General features: G+C 31.0%; 2 protein-coding genes and 2 pseudogenes across 2 annotated transcripts; all 4 read left to right on the plus strand.

The window, feature by feature from the left end:
- The first annotated feature begins 1764 nt into the window (after window positions 1–1764).
- On the plus strand, window positions 1765–6250 carry LOC123203969 (glycosyltransferase BC10-like). The gene is made up of 2 exons (XM_044620469.1): window positions 1765–2552; window positions 5410–6250. The coding sequence occupies exons 1-2, from the start codon at window positions 1974–1976 to the stop codon at window positions 6052–6054; spliced, it is 1224 nt and encodes a 407-aa protein (XP_044476404.1). The 5' UTR covers window positions 1765–1973; the 3' UTR covers window positions 6055–6250.
- A 3406-nt stretch (window positions 6251–9656) lies between these two features.
- LOC123204851 (protein SAR DEFICIENT 1-like) lies at window positions 9657–15484 on the plus strand. Its single transcript, XM_044621654.1, has 7 exons — window positions 9657–9886; window positions 10022–10097; window positions 10680–11232; window positions 13764–13924; window positions 14026–14220; window positions 14640–14739; window positions 14837–15484. The coding sequence occupies exons 1-7, from the start codon at window positions 9798–9800 to the stop codon at window positions 15085–15087; spliced, it is 1425 nt and encodes a 474-aa protein (XP_044477589.1). The 5' UTR covers window positions 9657–9797; the 3' UTR covers window positions 15088–15484.
- Window positions 15485–16290: 806 nt separating this feature from the next.
- On the plus strand, window positions 16291–21317 carry LOC123204340 (annotated as a pseudogene).
- LOC123204912 lies at window positions 20643–22812 on the plus strand (annotated as a pseudogene).
- The last annotated feature ends 41 nt before the right edge of the window (window positions 22813–22853 follow it).

Here is a 22853-nt window from a genome sequence, read left to right on the forward strand (position 1 = left end):
CTTTGAAATGTGATTTTTAAATATCATAAATAGGACTTTCTATGTTGAGAAAAAAAAATTATTTCAATATATAATTATTTATCATAAAGCATAGCTTGTATCAAAAATATAAAATGTATTGTAAAAAGGTATGACAGGATAACCTACTATAATGCATATACAATTCATTGTGGAAATGACCAATAAGTACACGTGTTAAAAGAAAGTATATCCCCCACCAATAATAAAATTATATGTACTTAAAGTAAATAATAAATTGAGTACTAATGATAACGTGTCACTCTAAATTGAGTGATTTTAAATTAAAAATTAAATAATAATTAATCATATAATGATATTTCATAATTAGTATCTAATTTGATACTCATTGTAAGTGTATGTAATATTTTTCGTGCCGCTAAAATATGTTGAGCCAAGATTAAAAGTTCTTACAAAGAGAAAAATAATCCCTTTTCATCTTGTATGTTCTTTCTTCATAATAAATTTTTTCTCTATTATTTACCCGTGGTTTTTTGTGTATTAGTTTTTCAACTTAAATACTTCTATTTTTGTGGTTTGTTTTCTTTGGTTTTTGTAGCATATTGAAAATATTTGAAAAAATGAAAATGAATTGAATTAGGGTTGTGTTTGAGTCGAGCCCGTTCGAGCTCAAACTCGATTCGAACGAACCCAAAATGAGTCAATCTTATATAGGCTCGGCCGAGCTCGAGCTAATCGTCAAATTTTCTAATTAAAAATTTTGATATAAAATAACGTCATTTTGACTAATATGTATTAAAACGATATCGTTTTGATAACGAAATAGTTAAAAACTCAAGCTTAAAATGAGCCGAGCTAAATTTGAATCGAGTTCAAGTTGGACTTCCATAAGTTCAAGCTCTGCTATATACAAACTGATCTAAACTTGAGTTTGATTTAGTTCGAATCGAATCCAACCCTATGAATATATATAGCTAGATATATCGTTAAGCCAATGGGGGTGCATTCCATGGTTCTTCAATTGGGAGTATAAACCTATATAAAATTATTGAAAAGACCCAGAATAGTCAAGTTAAATAACACTGGACCTCTAAAAATTTACCAAATAAGTTTTATAGTCCTAATTTTATATTAATTTTAATTATAAAAAAAATTTACTAGTATAATTATAAATAGAAATGTCAATAATATATAATCATATGTTTGAGGAAAAATTAATTTTTAAAAATGTTGGGGGTATTAATGAAAAAGTTAGGGGTTTTAGAAATTCAAAATATATTAGTTTTGGTATTTTTAAAGTTTTAATATGTATTTAGTAGTTTAAAAAATAATAATTACACTTTCATTAAACTGAATATAACACAATGAATTAAAAGTGTAAATATCATATTACAAATTATTGGGGCTATAATATTTTTCAAAATATATTAGGGCAAATATATTATTTTCGAAACAAGATAGAGAAAAATACTTGTTTGACTATAGTAATTTTTTTTAAAACTACATTTACACCCCATAATATTATACATAGTTTAATCTAGCAAGGGTGTTATTATAATATTTTAAACCTTACAACAAAATGACGGTTAATTATTTTACTATTATAATATTTGAACAAAATAATGTAAATATTCTTTAACTTTTAAAATCAATGGTTGACTTTGACAAAGGGTTAAAAATGGATTTTTTTCAAACTTTGAGGGTAACAAAACCGTTTATTAAACCTTGGGTGGGCCATGGTATTTAGTCACAATTTATGGCAATATCTGTGCCACAAAAGATGGTTTCCCCTCTATCTTGACCCCAAGTCGTCCCTTTCCCAAATAAATTCTGCCCTCTCCGAAGCGTCACCCCCCACGAACATTTTTAAAAGAATTATTAGGGGTTACATCTGTTTATTCTCCATTAATCCTCTGAACTCTGTGTATATATAAACGTCTTGAAGCTGTTCCTCTGGAAAACCAGAAAGCTTTTCGTCTTTTCTCTCTTCAGCAATGAAGACTGAACAAAAACATCACCAAACATGGACAATCCCCACGTTTTTCAATTCCCATATGCACTTACCAAATTTCTTTTTCTCTTTTCTTCTTTTCGCCTGTGGTTTAGCCCTCGGAATCACCCTCAGTTTTCACCTCAAAGACATCACTTTCAGCTTTCAGCTCAATCAACAACTCCCCATCATCCCAAATACTCCTGCAAATCCAACCGCAATCCCTCTTCCGCCGCCGCCATCTTCATCAAATATTTCATATAAAAACCACACAAAAACCCCGGTTAGAATCGGCCTGGGAGACTTCTTAAAGCCTGCAGCTGACGCTATGCATGATATTGAAGAAGACGAGTTGTTATGGAGAGCTTCAATGGTGCCTCGCATTCGAGATTTTCCATTCAAACGTGTCCCTAAAGTAGCTTTCTTGTTCTTGACGAGGGGTGAGGTGACTTTTGCTCCTCTTTGGGAAATGTTCTTCAAGGGACACGAAGGGCTTTACTCCATTTACGTTCATTCAAGCCCTTTCTTCAATGAAACCATTTCTGAAACTTCAGTTTTCCATGGCCGGAGAATCCCAAGCAAGGTTAGTAATTTAATTATCTCTTCAATTATTTTTTTTTCATAATTATTATCGACAAAAATGAAAACCAGAAATCTCTATGATTTTTTACTGTTACTTAGATTAATATTTTTGTTACTTTGTCGTCTACGAAATCTTGTTTAGATAATATATATTTGCGTAGTCATAGGGATTAATTTAAAGTGGTGAAATCTTTCAAGTTTCAGGAAGTTAGAAATATTCTAGGATTGTATCCCCATAGATTCAGGGTTAATTAAGATGAGTTTAACTTAAATTTAAAATCTGAAGATTAGAAATATTTAGGACTAAAATTAATTAGAATGAGTTTGACTTAATTAGTAGGTTAATTGATTTAACTTTTGTAATTATTTACCGAAATTATGAAAATGAAAAATAAAAATGAAATTTCTGACAGATTTTATTTTCTTTTTCATTTTTACTTTGGTAATATTATTCATCGTTTTTCAATTAAAAGTCAAATTAATGGTACCCCTTTCACAACTAAAGTTAATTTTTTTTTTAATTAGAAGTGATTAGGAGAGGGGCACTGCATATTAAAGTCATTTAAAATATAAAACCTATTGAAAAGCTTTATTAACATTAATTATTCTACTTTAATTTGCCTAACACAGAGAATTATCGAAATAAACACATGAAAACCATTGTTGCCGTCTCCTTAAATTCTTTTTCCCAAAGCTTGCCGAATATCCTTTTGCCTCGAATATTCAATGTGGAAAATCTTATTGGGCAACAAGAATTTGGAAATTTTTTGTTAATTGAACCGGCGAAACCTTTGATGATTAAAGATTGTATACTTTAATTGTTGACGATGGTTTTCTGAGAAGAAATGGGTTTTTGAAATAGGACAAACCAATCATCAATGAGACATGTCACTAAAAAATTGGAATAGGAAAGAAGATGCCAAGAAGAAAAGTTCTTCCACCAATGAGATGTAGACAGTTTAGGGTTTATTAATTTTTATTATTTTTTGTGGTACACATTTCTTTCCTTTGTTAGTGCTTAGACGCGACTTTTGCAATGTCATATCATTTTTTTAGAACTCTAATTGAATCGGCCGAATTGATTGAGACTCAATGGCTAACCTGGAATCCATTAAACTATCGTGTTGATATTATTATGAAGTAGACCATACGAGGAAGAAACATCTAGTTATGTGAGGTGGCAAATATGTCGCTTTTGTTAGATTGCTTTAGTTTAAAATATACAATAAATTATATATATTTATTTTGAGGGGTTAAAAGATTTTTTTTCACCTAAGTTTTAATGTAAAGATAAATATATACTTGCGGGGTTTAAAAAATTTAAAGTCTCACTCATAGGCTAATTTTTGTTAAATTTTTTTTGTTAGAGATAAAGGTAAGATCATCATTTTATCACTAAACATTAAAATTCTAAAAAATTATATTATTTTCTCTCTTTAATTTGGAAAATTAATAATTTTTTTTTTAGAATTAAGTTTTGAAAAATTTATTTTCCCTCAAACCCCTAAACTTTAGGGTTTTCAAATCTGCCATAACTCCTTCGACAATAGTGATGATTGTGGCCTCAGCTCTATTTTTCTCCCTTCTCGTTCTGTCACAATTGATGAGGTTCAATGATAGGCGCCCAAACACTGATTGATGACGAAACGCGACGATCGGAGATGAAGAGGCAAATTTGAATTTGCGATGAATGACAAGAATCTGTTGTATTTTCTATCGATTCGACTTTAGAGGAAAATAAATCATATGATGAAAGCTGCATCTAGTGTTGATTCAATTAAAAATGTGATGGATTTGGACAATAAGGTTGCAACTTCTTCATCTTTAATTCATCATCATCAGGGCTTCTTCGCTTGTCATTGGACTTTGTCAATTGTGACAGTTGGAGAGGGGAGAAAAATGGAGGAACTGGTGGTCATCGCGGTCATTGAAAAGGAGAGAAAACCCTAGGGATTTAGGAAGAAAATGTTATTTTTCAAAGTTGAGGTTGAAGGTGAAATGTGAGTTTTTAAAACCAAGAGAGAATAAGATAAAATTAAATATTTTTTAATATTATTGATAAAATGACGATTTTACTTTTAATCTTAACAAAACATTTTAATAACAGTTGGTTTATGTGTGAGACTTTTGAGTTTTTGAAATCCTATAAATATGTATTTGTCTTTACAATAAAATTCAGGTGAAAAATAGTCCTTTAACCTTATTTTAAATACACAAATAAATATATATTTGATATTTGTTATGTGATTGAATAATTTTTAATTAGAAAAAAAGTAATGCTTTTTTATATAACAATATATATAAATATATATTTATTTAAATATTAGAAATAGATACATATATATACATTCTTAGTTGTTTAGTTGACTTATTGATGGCATTAACACTCTTGACTGACTAGGGCCGGCGTATTGACCAAGTCAAATACCGAATTTAAATATGAAAACATTGTGCCATACATGATGTTTTTTTTAAACGACAGTGTTAGTATTCCCAAGAGTCTTCTATAATTTAATTACATAAAAATTTGAATGCATTTGTATTAAGAATATAATTGAAAATTCAGATAATATATTATTATAATATATTAATTTTAAATTAAATATAAAAAATATTTAATTATATAATGTTATATTATTATCTAATTAGTTAACTAAAATCAGGTATACGTAACATTGTTTATCATGAATTATGTTAATTTTAAAAGATTTTCTATTATTTATGATATTCTTTATAGTTGAATATCTAAATTAGACACTGATCGATGAAAATGGATTCCATTGATATATTTTAAAACACCGAAAGTTAGCTTTGAATTTGCAATTTCAATACTGAAATTTTTTGTTTTTCTAATTTAGGAAGTAGAATGGGGACAATTTACCATGCTTGAAGCAGAGCGTCTCTTGCTAGCCAATGCCTTGCTTGACATCTCCAACGAGCGTTTTGTTCTTCTCTCAGAATCCTGCATTCCCTTGTTCAACTTCTCCACAATCTATAACTATCTCACAAACTCCCAAAAAACCTATATTGAATCTTATGACAAACCAGGCCCCGTTGGCCGTGGCCGATACCACTCTCCGATGAGCCCGATAATTGAGCTCAAGGATTGGCGAAAAGGCTCACAATGGTTCGAACTCAACCGAGCCTTGGCTGTGGAGATAGTTTCTGACACAACATACTTCCCCTTATTTCGAAAATTTTGCAAACCTGTGTGCTATGTCGATGAGCATTATTTGCCCACAATCGTAAGCATGAAGTTTTGGAACAGGAACGCCAATAGGACTGTGACATGGGTCGATTGGTCGAAGGGAGGACCTCATCCGGTGAAGTTTCAGAGACATGATGTTACCATTGAGCTTCTGAATAGGCTGAGGAATTCAAGCAAATTATGTGACTACAATGGCCAGAAGACTAGGATTTGCTTCTTGTTTGCGAGGAAGTTCATGCCAAGTACTTTGGGTAGATTATTGATGTTTGCTCCCAAGGTCATGAAATTTAATTGATTTTGTATAGAATTGTGTATATAATTATATCTTTTACATGTTTTGTGAGACATTTTACTTGATAAATAATTTTTTGTTGGGCTAAAGCTGTTTAAAAGAATGGGTTATAACATCGTTGGTAGGCCCAATGGTTGTTTCTCAACCAAGGTTGCCTTAATAACACTTTTTGGCCTTTTAAATTAACTAAATTTTTTTTTTGGTTTTATGATAGATTCAATGAATAATAAAATTATTCATATATATATATATATATATATATAAAATATGATTAAATAAATTTAAATTATATTAATCCTATTATTGTATCAAGTCACTAAGTAACTGTACTAATTACTATTAAAAATAAAACCTAACTTTAATGGATGGGTATGAAAATGAACTTTCAAATTTAATCGAAAAATGTTGTTCCATCAAAATTTGGGTGGAAAATAGCGATTTGCCTAATTATAACAGCAAATAAGACACGGATATAAATACAAATAAAATATTATTATTACGTTGAAATATTCAGATTTTGTGCTCACTCAATAGTTTCATTTTTCATATAAATATTAAATTTTTGGTATACAATTTGAGTATACAGATGATGTGTTATCATATGATTGAATATTATTTTATATTTAATTCATTATCTGTATACTTAAATTATGTACAAAATATGTAAACACATAATATCAAACCGAACTTGAGTTTGGGGTTAACTAATTTAATGCGCTCATATACTCAGTTTGTCTCGAATAAAATATTAATAAATCTTTAAAATAAATTGTACTTACACTATTAAAATCTTACTTTATAAATTTAATAAATGGGGATAAATAATAAGTACACAAGTTATTGGGTTTAAACTTTTTTTTTTTATTTGGGGTTATAAATGTAATTTTTCAAGTTACACTGAGTTAGTTGTTCCGTTGAAAAGCTTGAACTTGAAACGAAAAATTTCAAGCTTGGTGAGCTCAACCGTGAGCTTGTTATTAATGTTATCAAATCAAGCTCCAACAAAGCGCAATTAAATTTGACTACACCCCTACTTTAAGAATCATGGTGGGTTAATCTTTGAAAATAACGCGTAGCATGAAAAAACAAAGCAAGAAAGGTGTAACCTGCCGGGAAGCCTTGCCAAACTTTCCCGGAAAGTGTTATTTTGGAAATCACTCAGAAAATTATGATGGGCCCTGTTATAGCCACATCTATTTGAAAGCACTTTTTACTTTTGTTGTTCAAAAATAGCCCAGACAAAGGGGACCATTGATACAAAAGTCCCCATCTTTAGAATTTTTCCATGGACAATTCAAAGGATATATTGTAATTTATGGATTTCTGTTTTTCTCTGTGTTTGGGAATTCTATATTTGGTGAATTGAATGACATTTTACAACATGAAAGTGTAAAGTTTAGGAGGCTTTTTACCCCTGAATTCAAGGTGAAGTACTTTCATAGAAATTATCGCAAATATTCTTATATTTTAACCAATTATTTTAAAACACTGACCGTATTGACAAAGGAACCAATTTGGTCAAGATTTACGGTTAGTTTGATTCGATTAAAGTATTGGGTCAATCTAGTCAAACCATTATGGTTATGTAAGCATGACATAAATTGATTTTTTTTTTATAAATTTAGATATTCAAAATTGAATATTTGAATACTCAAAATTGAATATAAACCAAAGTTTTGAGTATTTGAATACTCAATTAAATACTAAAAATTAAATACAATAAAATCATATCTATCTAGTTTTAAATATCTAATTAGGTATTTAAATAATATATTATTATGTGACTGAATAATTTTAAATTAAAGATAAAATAATATCTAATTACATGATAACAATCCATTTAAATACTCAAAATTGGATGCATGTAACATTGCTCTTTCTGAAAAAGACTTGGGTTCGAATTTTTACCACTTTGAATTATTTATGAAAAAAAAAACCATTGCTCTTACTGAACAAAAAGAAAAAAAGTGTCTTTTTTTTTCTCTTGAATCTCACTTCAATCATTGGTAAGTCCATTATCATAAAAGCTTCTTCATGTCATTACCCCTATTTCTAAATTCAAGCACTTCATAATAAATTCATTCCATTTTTGAAAGTGCTGAATAAAACAATAGATAATAGTGGTAAATGCAATTATTTGGACACTTAAGGACATACAATGAAACATTTTTGAAAGTGCTGAACAATAATTATTATTGGACAATGAGTAATCACTAGAAACGAAAATCACGACCAAACACTTTTCTCTTATTTATCAATTATAAAAAAGGTAGGTAAACCTCTTATTTAGAGATAACGAGAAGAACTTCACAGGACAATATATTTCTCAAGTATCTATAGGATTTTATCTATTCTCCTCAAGTCTACAAGGAAAATATTTCCTACCCAATGTAATTATTATATTTTACTTCAATTAGAGTGAGAATAAACCTTGTGAATTATATATAAATTAGAGACATTCAGATTTGTTATTAGAGTGTAAAAACTCTCCCTATTCGTTCTATAAATATTAAAGGCTAATACAAAGGAAGAGATTAGGTGAAAGTCGAGTCTATCAATACACTAGAAGTATTACACAAGAATTAATCGGATCATTTACAAAATATAGTCTTTCTCAAGATATATTTCATTTATATAATTGTAGATGTAGGTTTCTGACCATCAGATCAAACTATATTAAAAATTATATCTTTTCATATTTTATCTCTCTTTGTAGTTGATAACACAAATAATTAATTGATTTCCATATCTATTGTCGTGATTGATCTTACACAAGATTTTAAATTACGTAAACAATACTAATCACAGGAAAAGCCATCTTTAGAAAATGGTGTGAGCTGAAGGGAAATTGGAAATTAAAAAATTTCGCAAACAATGTATAAAAAGAGGTGTTTATGATGGTTTTACAAATCGTCGAACCTATTAAAGATTAACAAAATGTTTTTGGTCTACAGAGTCATTTAAAAAAATGGGACCCAAAATTTCTTCTGCTCCCAGTCGATCTTTCCCAGAAGGAAGTTCTTTGACCAAATTACAGGCGGTGCATCCGTCCAACTTCTGCCACGTCGAGCAATCTCAACACACACCATAATGATTCTCAACCGTCCGATTGCCTACATTTTATACCTGAATAATCTCCCCCATACAAACATATTTGTAGAAACAAGAATAATAATATTTAATTAAATAATTTTGAAATAGATAAAAAGTAAACACGTTACCCCTTTAATTTATAAAATATATTGGCATAATTTATACGTATGATTTATTTTTTTATTTATTTAAATAATTATTATAAATTTACTATTAATAAAATTATATATATATTTTTATATATAATATATATATATAAATTAAAATTTTAAATTAAAAATTAAATAATATTTAATAATATAATAATATATTATTTATATATTTAAATTATATAAAAAAAATACACAACATTGTTCTTTCATAATTGTTGACTTTTGGTATAATACGTTGACGTCAACGTAGCTATTGAAGGGGCATTGGTCACTTCATTGAGTCTTGCCAAGATCCTTCTCTTATTATTCCATGAACCTTCTCTTTATATTATTTTATTTGTAAGTTTCCAATATTTGTCTCTTTTTATAATTTTCATTTTCATATAAATAAACCCCTTCTACCCCTAACCCTAACAGCATCTCTCCAACAGTTCTCTCTCTTCGATTTTCAGTTATCTGGTAGATTTGTCAGCCTGATTCTTACCAAACAAATTCACAAAAATGGCGGCTAAACGGGTGTTCAACGAATCCCGGTCTGACCCAGATCAGCCTCCCGAGAAAAAACCCAGAACTAGACCTTCTTTTGCTTCGTATGTGCTCAAAAACTTCATATGAAACTCTTTCTTTTACCTTTCTTGATCCGAGTTTATCAAATTTTTGCCATAAAACTTGTTTCAATTGAGCCTTTTTAGCTGATGAAATTGTTTTTATTTTTTTCTGGACAGTGTGATTGGAGAGGTCGTTATGGTGAATTCTATGAAGAACCTGTTTTCAGCTATAGAGCCGATGGTTAGACGAGTGGTATGTTAAATTTTCAAAACTGTTTGATTGTTAAGTTTAGAGCTTAGATATATGCAGCTACTTCAACAAATTACACTTACATATTCATGATTTTATGCAGATATTTGTATAAATTGTGCATGAAGATCCATGGATTAGCTGGTTTTTTCTTAAGATAATTGTTATTTTATGTATTCATGAAAGATCTTAGACTAGTAAAATCTCAACAAAACCCTATGGAAACATGTGATAATAAGTAATATTTAAGCAAGAACAATTAGATTTAATTATTTTGATTTATCCTAATCATTAACTTGTAAGATTTATTTTATATGAATAAACATAAAATTATTTCATCCTAATTTCATAGGATCTATGTATAGGATATAAAATTCTTAATTATACCTATAACGTTGCATAATTTGAAAATCTAAATTTGTAAAATTGTAGAGATTTTCTCTATCTGACTAATCTCTCATTCTTAAAACCTCTATGAATGACAAAAACCTAATCAATTCCCCCAAAACTCCGATAAAACTTTGGCTCACACTTCTTCTTTATTGCAAAATTATAATTAATGTTCATGTTAATGATAATCTTCAGGTGAAGGAAGAGGTAGAGCGTGCTGTAAGGCAAAGTTTTCTCTCTTTAACCAGCTCGCCATCGCTGAGTATTCAAGCTCTTGAACCGTCGAGCCTGAAGCTAATTTTCAGCAAGAACCTTTCTCTGCCAATATTCACCGGCAGCAAGATCACGGACGCGGAAAACAACCCACTTCAGGTCGTCCTCGTCGACACCAGAGGCGGCGGCCATATGGTGGTGGCCAATCTCCCTCACCCAATCAAAGTAGATATCGTTGTTCTAGACGGCGACTTCGCCCCGGGGGAGGGCGATAACTGGACGAGTGAAGAGTTTGACAGTAAGATAGTGAAGGAGAGAACTGGCAAGCGGCCTTTACTCACCGGAGATGTGAGTAATATCAACATGAGAGACGGGCTTGCAGCAATCGGAGATATTGAATTCACAGACAATTCAAGCTGGATCCGGAGCCGCAAGTTCAGGATTGGTGTAAAAGTTGCAGCAGGAAATTCTCAGGGAATTAGAATCCGCGAAGCCATCACTGAAGCCTTTGTTGTAAAAGATCACCGTGGAGAATGTGAGTATTTAATATTTCCCTTCTTTTATTATTATTATTTGCATTTAACATGAAATTAAATATCACATCATATCTGCATAAAGTAATATTATATATACTTATTTTGAGTATATAAATAGATATATACTTATGTGTATCATCACGTGATTGAGTGTTACTTTATTATTAATTCAAAACTATCAAATCATATGATAACACATATTAAATATGTATCTATTATTTATATATTTAAAATAGTTACGTATAGTATTATTGACCAGCGCAATGAATTTGAAGAAATAAATTGGGATAAAACATTCATGATTTTGCTTTGTTATTCCTGCTTGAGTTTATGTATAAATTACACATATATCTTTAGATATTCCTAGATAGAGATTTTTATGTCATTTTGTGTTATCCCACCCAAATTAGATTTTAGATCGGAGACTCTCAATCATAACCTGACCCAAATTAAAATAGTATTAAAAATTTCTAACCTTAGCCCAACTTAAACTATATTTATGCCGGTTAGAGACTCCCTTAACTTTTTTAGTAGTTTAATTTTTTTTCTAAATTACCCAAAACTTACTATTAACAAAATACACAAACAAATACTTTGCCTTTTACAAATAGTCTAAAAAATTATATGTCCACAACTTTTAAAATATATCAATAATTTTAATAACAAAATTTCATTCTCACTATTAAAGTATAAAATTAAAAAATTTAAATAAAAATTAATAATAATTAGGGTAATTATAACTATACAGAGTTAGAATTATAATAATATATAAATATTTCAACTATTATAACTTCTCCCTCAACATTGATTCAATCGACCCTTAACAAGTTTTATTATAATAATATTTCTTTTAATATTTGAGTTAGTTTAAGTTACTTTTTTGTCAATTTAAACACAATTTAATTTAGTTTTAAGTTATATTACACATGAATTCCTAGTACAAGGGAATTCTAAATGTTTCAACATGGTTGTATTGAAAATTGAAAATCCTAAATGTTTTAATCATGTGAAATTATATATTAATTATTGTACTAGGAACATGAATTCCTGCCAAACTAGGGCATGCTCTTCTGTACTTTCATCATGACCTTTGACATAATTTGATATTATCAATCTGCAACCTTAAAAACTCGTTTATTGCGTTTCTTAAATGTATACTGGTAGGTAAGACCTGCTGGTCTCGTTTCTGTCCCTTCCACCATGGTTTAAACATTACCCACTCATTCAGTCAAACCCTTTTACACTAAACCTAACCAAACAACTCCCACTTTCGCTTGCAAAGTTTTAGTATTAAAGGGCCAATCTTGACTCACATAGAGTTGAATAAATAAACTAACGTTTTTGAATCTTTATGTGTGAGAGATTTTGAAGGGAAGTTGTAAGGGTTAGTTTTTGTGAAGTTTATTGATTTGGTGGTCAAGTTTACACTTGATAAGATAGATTGTATGGGTTAATTTTCTAAAATTTTATTGATTTGATGGTCGAAATTATATTTGATAGTTCGTGTTTTTAGATAATGTTTGTTTGGATTTCGGGTTTAAAAACCTTTAATCTTAATCCTATTCGAATTAAAATCTTGTTAATATTTTTTTAACTCTAACTCTATTTGAATTATATCCGAATTGACTTAACACAATATGAATTAATCCAAAATAATTTCTTATTTATACTTTGATTCTTAGGTGTTTTTAACATTTTAATTTCCTTTTCAAATTAACCTAATGTTTTATTAACAAACAGTATAATACTTTGACTTATTTAAAATTGACCCAAGCACGTTGATAATAAAAAAAATTTCATCAATCCTAAAAAAATTTTCATCAATCCTCGGGCATGTCTGAACTAATTGACAAGCCTTGGTGTTGATTTATAATCGAGTCTATTAATTAATTATAAATAATATCGCTTTTGTTGGGTGACCCAGGTACTACGTTTAATTGAATAAGATAAGACTTTAATTTCGCTTTCAAACTTTGATCAAAGCCCAATAATCAAACTTTGATTTTCCAAGTCAACGAACGTCTAAAATTAATATTTAATTGAATAAAATTTTGTGCAAAACGTAAACATTAAAACAATTGAGATTGAACTGGTCATTGAGTTTTGATCAAAACGGTTTGACCATGGATCTGACTTGAAATTTAATTATACATATTTAATTAAAAATTTAAAATAATTTAATTATATAACGATATATTATCGAATATTCAACTTAATTAGATAGTTAAAACTAGATGTACATAATTTTTTTATTATAACTTTAGAATCCCGAAAAGGTAATTAAATTGACAAAAGCTGTGAAATACTCGTACATGCATAAGAGAGGATATATGTTTGAGACCAATAGGCACCAGAGTAAGATGAGATCATTAGGGATTAAAAACTTGTAATTTTTTGTCAAGAGTCTTACATTGACTAGCAAATTATATTAACAAATTATTATTATAATTTTTTTTTCTTTTCATTTAATTTGATTTTATTGAATCATCAAATTTGGCTTACTGATTTATATTATTTTTGCAATATGAAGTGTACAAGAAGCATCATCCCCCAATGTTGCAAGATGAAGTGTGGCGTCTTGAGAAAATTGGGAAAGATGGAGTGTTCCACAGGAGGCTTTCCTCTTGTGGCATTAAGTCAGTGCAAGATTTCCTCAAACTCTCAACGGTGGATCAACCGAAGCTTAAAAGGGTAAATATTTTACACATTAAAACGTCAAGATTTAATCTTTTTATTGCTTCAAATAAAGTTATTATGAGAACTAATTAAATTATTTCTTTAACTTTCATCAGATTTTGGGTGCTGGGATGTCTGAGAAAATGTGGGAAGTGACGCTAAAACATGCAAGAACATGTGTTAAGGGCAACAAATTTCATATCTATCGTGGAAACAATTGCACCGTCATCTTAAATCCGATTTGCCAAGTTGTTAAGGCAGTGATTAATGGGCAAACATATTCTGCCGGCGAATTGTCGACTCTTAGTAGCGTAAGTGCGATACCTTTAAATAAATCTTATATATGTAAAATATAAGTAGAGATAGTATAATAAAATTGATTAAATAGTTTATGAGTTTTTAAACTATTGAGACACTTTTTAAATTGTAAAACCCAAAAATAAAATTATGATAAACTATGTGCCTAAATAGTGGACCAAATGAGCTATTGGACCAAGATCTTGACAATAGGTTAGCCATTGAACCCTAATAATGTTACAAATGATGTCCCCTAGGGATGTTAAGAATTCCCACATGGAAGGGAAGTCAAATAAGACTGATTGCTAGTTTTTTTTGTTTTGTTTATAAAGTTCGAAAACAATATTATGATAGATTGTGTATAGAGTGTACAAAATCTTAATGGTGGGCATGGACAGAAGTCATAGAAAATGTTATTTTTACATGTTTGCAGGCTTATATAGAGCGCATGGTGAGGGATGCTTACGCAAATTGGCATTCACTGGAAGAGGTTGAAGGAAGTTTGAATGAGCCAGCACTTCTTCTAACCCAAGGTATTTATAAATTCTGTCTAGCCAACAAGCATAAAGAAGTACAATTGCATGGAAAAATTATGCATTCCCTCTGAACGTTCTACATGAAAATTCTCAGGTGAACTGGTAGATGAATATCCCAGCAACAATCTGGCTATGGGAAGACCTGTGCAACAGAATTCTTTCTCTGACAGAGCTTTCGACATCGGTTACATACCGAGCAATTTGCATCCAGGCGGCAATGACTGGCAAATTCAGACTACATATCTTAGCTCATCAATTGATCCTCCTACAGGGTTTACCATCTCTGAATCATCATCAGACGGTGATCCAACAACTAGCTCGAGAACTTTCCTCCATGGAAACTAATGGATGTACGAACGTCAACGGGCTATGAACAAAAAATTTGGTGTACTTAGGGGTAACAATAAAACAATGTGATTGGGTATCTAGATGATTTATCATCATATGATTAGATAATTTTGAATTAAAAATAAGTGACATTCAATCAAATGATGACATTTCATCTGTATACCCGCTTAAAACTAGACGCATATAATATTACGCTTAGCCGTTAGATTAATAACATAGGAAGAAGTGTTTAGGCATTTGGGACATAAAAATGTGGTTTGCTTGAAGGCGATCCCTCCCAATTGCTTTCATTTTTCAGTTTTTCTTTTTATCTTTTTTCCTGCGTGTTGTAATACTTTTTTGTGTACATAAAAATGAATGCGAAGGCAGATGGCAAACTAGCACTTAAACAATATGCTGCATGGTTTCTGCTGGCAAGCCTTTGGGCGGGCTCATATTGTGGGCTCAATGGGCAAGGCATAGGATCGTTTTTAGGCCCTTAACATTGGGCTGAGTTAAAACTTGTAATTAATATTATATTGATAAATAAACCTTATTAATTCACCAATACACATAAACATGTCTCTATGTGATTTGAAAATTTTGAAATAAAAGAAGAAGTAAATAATCAAATCACCAAATTAGAAATTATCATATTAATTTGTATGAATAAGTTAATAAAATTTGTTTATACATATAGTTTTATTATATAAAGTATTACGGTAATACAATATGTATAAATATTTCTACTAATTTATCTATACAAATTGACATGATAGCACATCTTATGAAAGCTTCAAGAAATGGTCCGAAAAGTGATTCTCCTACATCACTTGGTAACATCATTGTTGTTACAATGATATTGTTCAATAAGACGATAAGGATAGCAAGATAATAATGCCAATATATATAGAAATTTTAAGAGAATTGACTTTGAATGATGCAGGCAAAGGAGTGGCAAACAGACTGAAGATGGTTTTTGGAATTATATGATATCTCCTCTATTTGTTTTCATCTTTTCCGTTTCTTGCTTTTCACTGCATTTTTTTAATTCAAAAAGCATAAATCGCCACTTAAAAACAACTAAGACTAACTCGTAACTTATTTTTAGTGTCAGACATTGGTTATGTAATAACCGGAATAGCCATCATGAGTATAGTCATCTGCATATGCAGAAGGAAGCAAATCTCATCAATCATGTTAAAATTAGTTTCCAGAATTATGAGAAAGAATGATAAAGATTTTGAGGCTTTCATTCAAGATTATGGATCTCTAGCTCTCAAAAGATATAGCTTTTCAGATGTTAAGAGGATGACCAACTCATTCAAAGATAAACTAGGCCAAGGAGGTTATGGTGGTGTGTAGAAAGGGAAGCCATTGGACGGAAATATTGTAGCAGTGAAGCTGTTAAATGCCTCCAAAGGGAATGACCAAGAATTCATTAACGAAGTTGTGAGCATTAGTAGAACATCTTATGTTAATATTGTTAGACTATTGGGCTTTTGTTTAGAGGACAACAAGAGAGCTCTAATCTATAAATTCATGGCAAATGGTTCTCTGGAAAAATTCATATACAACGAGAAAAATCCGAAGGCCAGTCAACGTTTAGAATGGGAAAAAATGTATGAAATTGTCATAGGACTAGCTTGAGGATTAGAGTATTTGCATCGTGGTTGCAGTACAAGAATTTTGCATTTTGACATAAAACCTTACAATATTCTTTTTCATGAAAATCTGTGTCCTAAGATCTTTGATTTTGGCCTTGCAAAATTATGCCTCAACAAGGAGAGCATTGTATCGATGTTGGAGGTCAGGGGGACAATTGAGTATATTGCTCCAAAAGTATTTAATAGAAACTTTGGAGAAGTTTCACATAAGTCTAATATTTACAGCTATGGAATGATAATCTTGGAGATGGTTGGAGGAAGAAAAAGCCAAAATGATAAAGGTGTTCTTCATTCCAGTGAAATGTATTTTCCGCATTGGCTTTACAAACATTTTGAGCAAGGCAACGAATTAAAATGGCATGGGGTTAACAACAGTGAGGAAAATGAAATTGCAAAGAAGATGATTGTTGTTGGTTTATGGTGCATACAAACACGACCATCCGATAGGCCACCCATGAATAAGGTATTAGACATGTTACAAGGAAGTTCTGAAACATTGCCAATTCCACCTGAGCCTTTTTTATCTTCTTCTTCTTCCAGGCCCCCCAATATATTCTTCAACTACATCTATGTCATGAAACAATCCTTGGAAAATGAAATACATAGGTTTCCTTTTGTAGTCTTTGTATCAAACATGGCAAAAATTAATGGTTTATAAAAAACCTTGTGAACCGAGTGGCAATTTGAAATCCTGTTTGTTTGTACACATTTGAAAGAGGAAGACAAACTACCACATCTTCCACTAGTGCAACTAATTTTGTTGAAGGCTACATTGCCACCACTCGAATTCAATCTTAAACGGTGAGGTTTTTTCTCACACATATATTTATATCCAATTTAATTTTCAGTCAATATAAGATCCTCAACAATAATCCTTTTCTCACACATTGGATTAGGTCATTAGTCTAATATTACTCACAACAAACCAATAACCCAAACAACCAAAGAGTAAGGGAGATAGAAACCTCCCCTTGTTACAACTAAGGGAGACAAAAGATGGGGGGAGAGATTTTACCAAACAAGGGAGTAAAAGAGATGATGGTATTCCAAACTAGATGGTAAGAGAGCCACAAATCAGTAAGATTTTACCAAAGTTGGAGTTGGAATAACACAAATCAATAATTTCCCATTGACTTTGGATGAAGTTGTTCATAAATCTTTTTTATTCCACTTGTTAGGTCACCACAGAAAGTGGTATTGGGTCTCACCCATCCAAAAGTGAGGTGAAGTTTTCCCTCAAATTTATATCCTCGTATATAACTTAATTAATTCCTGATCAATGTGGGGTACACAACATTAAACAAGAAACTTCTGTTAATTTTTTTTTCAATTTCTTTTGGTAGTTAGACAAACATTGTTTGAACTAAATCTAGAAAGAGTAATACTATGTGTACCCACTTTGGGTACATAAATGTATACACACTCATATGTGTCATCATATGATTGATTATTATTTTATTCTTAATTCAAAATCATCCAATCACATGATGACATATATAAATGTGTACATATTTGTGTATCCAAAGTGGGTACACATAGTTTTATTGATCTAGAAAAATTCCTTCCACAGTTCTACCATGATTCACTTTCCATAAAGCTTCTGTCATCATAGCAGAAAAGGAAGCAGATGCAGAAACAAAAAGCTTATGGCATAAGACCAGTTTCATTTCTGATAATAAAATCATTCTATTGAAAACTTATGGCACTTAACGCATAACACTCAACTTTGTTTACAGAAACTAAATGTAATATTTCTTACCCATACATAGATGTGCAATCAAGTGGAGAAACATGAAATTAAAACAATCTCTTAATCAAGCAATTGTCAACCCCTACATAACCCAGAAACGAAAACGTTGAAATAAATTTTTTAAAAAAATATTAAAAATAGAAACGTGAAAAAATATATAACTATGAAAAATATAGAGATTTTTATTTAAAAAGACATTAACCTGTAATTAAAAAAGAACTTTTTTCCTGCCTGTTGTATTACTTATTGTGTACATAAAAATGAATGCCAAGGCAGATGAATTGCCGAAGAAGAAATGGGCCAGTGCTTTCATAAGCATTCCCAACAATTATTATGCAATTCTCAGATGCAAAACTAGCACATAACAATATGCTGCATAGTTTCTGTTGGCAAGCCTTTGGACGGGCTCGCATTATAGGCTCAATGGGCAAGGCTTTAGAAAGTTTTCAGGCCCGTAACTTTGACCCACGGTATGGCTGAGTTAATATTTCTCATATAAAATAAAATAAAGTAATACTAAAAATATAAACCAATCTTACTAATTTATAATTTTCTCTTACTAATTTATAATTTTCTCTATAGAAACTAATATACGATTTGAAAAGTTTGAAATTATAAAAAAAAAAACAATCAAATCACTTAATTATAAGTTATTACACTAATTTATATAAATAAATTAATAATATTTATTTATATATGTAGTTTTTATTTTATAAAGTATTATGGTAATATTATATGTATAAATATTTTTTATTAATTTATTTGTATAAACTTACGTAGTAATATGTCTTACAAAAGTTCCAAGAACTGGTCTGAAATGTGATTCTCTTCCACCATTTGATAACATCATTGTTATTCTAATATTGATTGTTCTCAGTTGGATTGAATGAAAAGAAGAATGGTTGTGGGATGTTTCATAATGCAAGACAAATAAAGTTGAGGTTTTGATATCGTTCATAAGGACACAAAACATTAATATTGTTTAATAAAACGATCAGGATAATAAGAGAACAATGTCACTATACATAGAAATCTTAAGAGAATAGACTTAATTTTATTTTTTAACCAACGGATTAATTTGAATTACAAGAATTTATGCCCTTGTATATATTTATTTTTTTTAACTAAACTAGAAAAATTTATTAAACTAGTACACTAATCTTACTAGAATTAGAATTATTAATTAATTCAAAATTATAGAAAATTTAAATTTTAAGTAAATAGCATTTATTTAATTAAATAAAAACTTTCTTAAATAAATAATCATAAAAATAGTTTATTTTTAGATTAAAATATGATTATAGGCATCTTTAATTAAATATTAATAACTCATTAATTAAAATTCATTTACACTAGTAAACTAATTTTAACCTTCATCTTTCTTATGTCTCTCTTCTATTCATACCTTAGTCTTGTTATCCCTTCACAGTTGAATGCATTGGTCCTCCATCACTTCATTTTCGTCGTATATGTGGATGTAATGAATCAAATCCGGAAGAATTTGAATGCCTTTTGCAGTGAAAATCCTCACCCTCATACTCGTTCCTTGTTCAACTTGTTATAAAAGTATATTAGACCTTTTCAAAATTGGGGGAAGAATGAAGAAATCTGCATTTGGCAATAAATACATGAGCAAACCAGTGGTAGTCCTAATTTAAATCCAGAAAATTAAGTCAAACCTTAAGCACACGTTAGGGTAGAAATATATACCTGATGGCAACTGATAACTGCTATTCATAATTTCAACAATTAATGCAACTCTGGCCCTCTTCCCACCGCTTGTTCTTCACTTCATGATTGTGTTGCCTCTTCTTCTGAGTCTCCGATGAGGAGTATTGTGACACTGGGTTTGTATATGCATTCAGTTCTTTATTCTGTTAAGGTGTATTTTAGAAGTAAAACCATGATAATCCACAAATCTAAAGTAGATAAAATAAGCAATTTTGGGTATCTTTTTGAAGACGCTGGGACAAATCCCACATCGTTAAAGTGAATCAGGTTATCGACTAGGAATGTTGCAATTATTATGAAATGGGCTCACTTTTTTGGGTCAACCAACTAGTCTCTCTGTTCACACCATAAAATTTCCACCATCTAATAATCTTATAAGAATTTGACATAATATACATCCCATATCTTACCAAGTCTCTCTTATCTCTCCCTCACCTTATTCGCTTCCCACCGTTTGTTTTCTATTACATGATTTTTACTGTCTTCTGCATCTTAATCTTCATCCCTTATCTAATTGTGATGATGAGCAGTTCGAGAAATGCAATGGCTTCTACCTTTTCTCATGTGGGCCAAATTTTGGGCTGGATATATCTTATCCTTTCTGGGGGAAAATATAGGCCTCGGCAGTGTGGTGGAGATGAGTTCGAGCTCCCTTGTGAAAGACATTTTTCACCCTGTACTAGAATCTCCACCCCAAAAGTTTCGAGTTTTAGGCATCAAACAGTGACAATTTCAAAAAAAACAGCCATTTGAACATTACTTCTTGTGTTGACAGGACCGAAGTTAGCGTTGATTTCAACCGATTTCTCTACAGCTACTACTCAAACGTTCGAAACCTAAGTTTATTCTATAACTGCACTGATGAAACCCAACTGGGTCGACACAATTATACTTGTTATCAACAGGGAAGTGAAGCAAGGAGAGGCTTTTACACAATTGATGATAAGCCACAGTATTTTCCAAATCTTACCAATACTGTAACATGTGGCGAGGTTACCAGAGTCCCCATTCAGCTCATTGATGATCTTTTCAAGTATGAATCTCGTGAGAACCTAGAATGGCTGGAAGCCTTTTTAGATGTGGGGTTAGAAGTGAAGTAAGAGGTGGAGAATGGACTCTGCTCTGCATGCCGATCTTCCGGTGGGATATGCTGATCTAACGAGTCAAAACCAGGGGAATTTTTGTGCCTTTGCCATGATAAACCTCGCCCTCATACCTGTGCCGTGATCCATGGCCATGGAGTGACAAACAGATTGAAGATGGGTTTAGGTGTTTTATGATATCTCCTCCTGTTTTTATCTTTTACATTTCTAGCTTTCCACTGCATTTTTTTAAATTCAAATTGTAAAAATCTCTACAGAAGAACAACTATGACTAATTCATAGTTGTTTGTACAGAAGAAAGAAAATGACATCAGTTATGTCAAAATTTCTTTCCAGGAGTCTGAAAAAGAACGATAAAGATATTGAAGCCCTCATCGGAGATTATGGATCCCTAGCTCCCAAAAGGTACAGCTTTTCAGATGTTCAGAGGATGACCAACTCGGTCAACGATAAACTAGGCCAAGGAGTTTATGGTGGTGTGTACAAAGGGAAGTCATTGGGCGGAAATATTGTAGCAATGAAGTTGCTAAATGCCTCTAAAGGGAATGGTCAAGAATTCATTAACGAAGTTGCAAGTATTAGTAGAACATCTCATGTTAATGTTGTCAAACTACTGGGTTTTTGTTTAAAAGGCAACAAGAGAGCTCTTATCTATGAATTCACGGTTAATGGTTCACTAGAAAAATTCATATACAATGAAAAAAATCTAAAGGCTAGTTAATGTTTAGGATGGGAAAAAATGTATGAAATTGCAATCCGAATGGCTTGAAGATTAGAGTACTTGCAACGAGATTACAGTACAAGAATTTTGCATTTTGACATAAAACCTCACAATATTCTTTTTGATGAAGATTTGTGTCCAAAGATCTCCGATTTCAGCCTTGCTAAACTATGCCTTAACAAGGAGAGTATCGTATCGATGTTAGAGGCTAGGAGGACAATTGGGTATATTGCTCTAGAGATATTTAGCAGAAACTTTGGAGAAGTTTCACATAAATTTGATGTTAACAACTACAAAATGATGATCTTAGAGTTGTTTGGAGGAAGAATAAGCCAAGATGATGAAGGGGTTCATTCCAGTGAAATATATTCTCCACATTGGGTTTACAAATATGTTGAGCAAGGCAAAGAGTTAAAATGGCATGGGGTTAACAATAGTGAGGAAGATGAAATTGCAAAGAAGATGATTGTTGTTGGTTTATGGTGCATGCAGACATGACCATGGGATAGGCCATCCATGAATAAGGTATTAGACATGTTACAAGGAAGTTTTGAAGCGTTGCCAATTCCACCTGAGCCTTTTGAAGAATATATTAGGGGCCTGGAAGGAGAAGATAAAAAAGGTTCAGATGGAATTGGCAATGCTTCCATGAATAAGGCATTGGACATGTTACAAGGAAGTTCTGAAGCATTGCCAATTTCACTTGAGCCTTTTTTATCTTCTTCTTCTTCCAGGCCGCCAATGTATTCTTCGACCATATCTAAGTCATGAAACAGTCCTTGGAAAATATAATGCATAGGTTTCCTTTTATA

The sequence above is a fragment of the Mangifera indica genome, chromosome 20 (genome assembly GCF_011075055.1).
Source record: "Mangifera indica cultivar Alphonso chromosome 20, CATAS_Mindica_2.1, whole genome shotgun sequence".
NCBI lineage: Eukaryota > Viridiplantae > Streptophyta > Magnoliopsida > Sapindales > Anacardiaceae > Mangifera > Mangifera indica.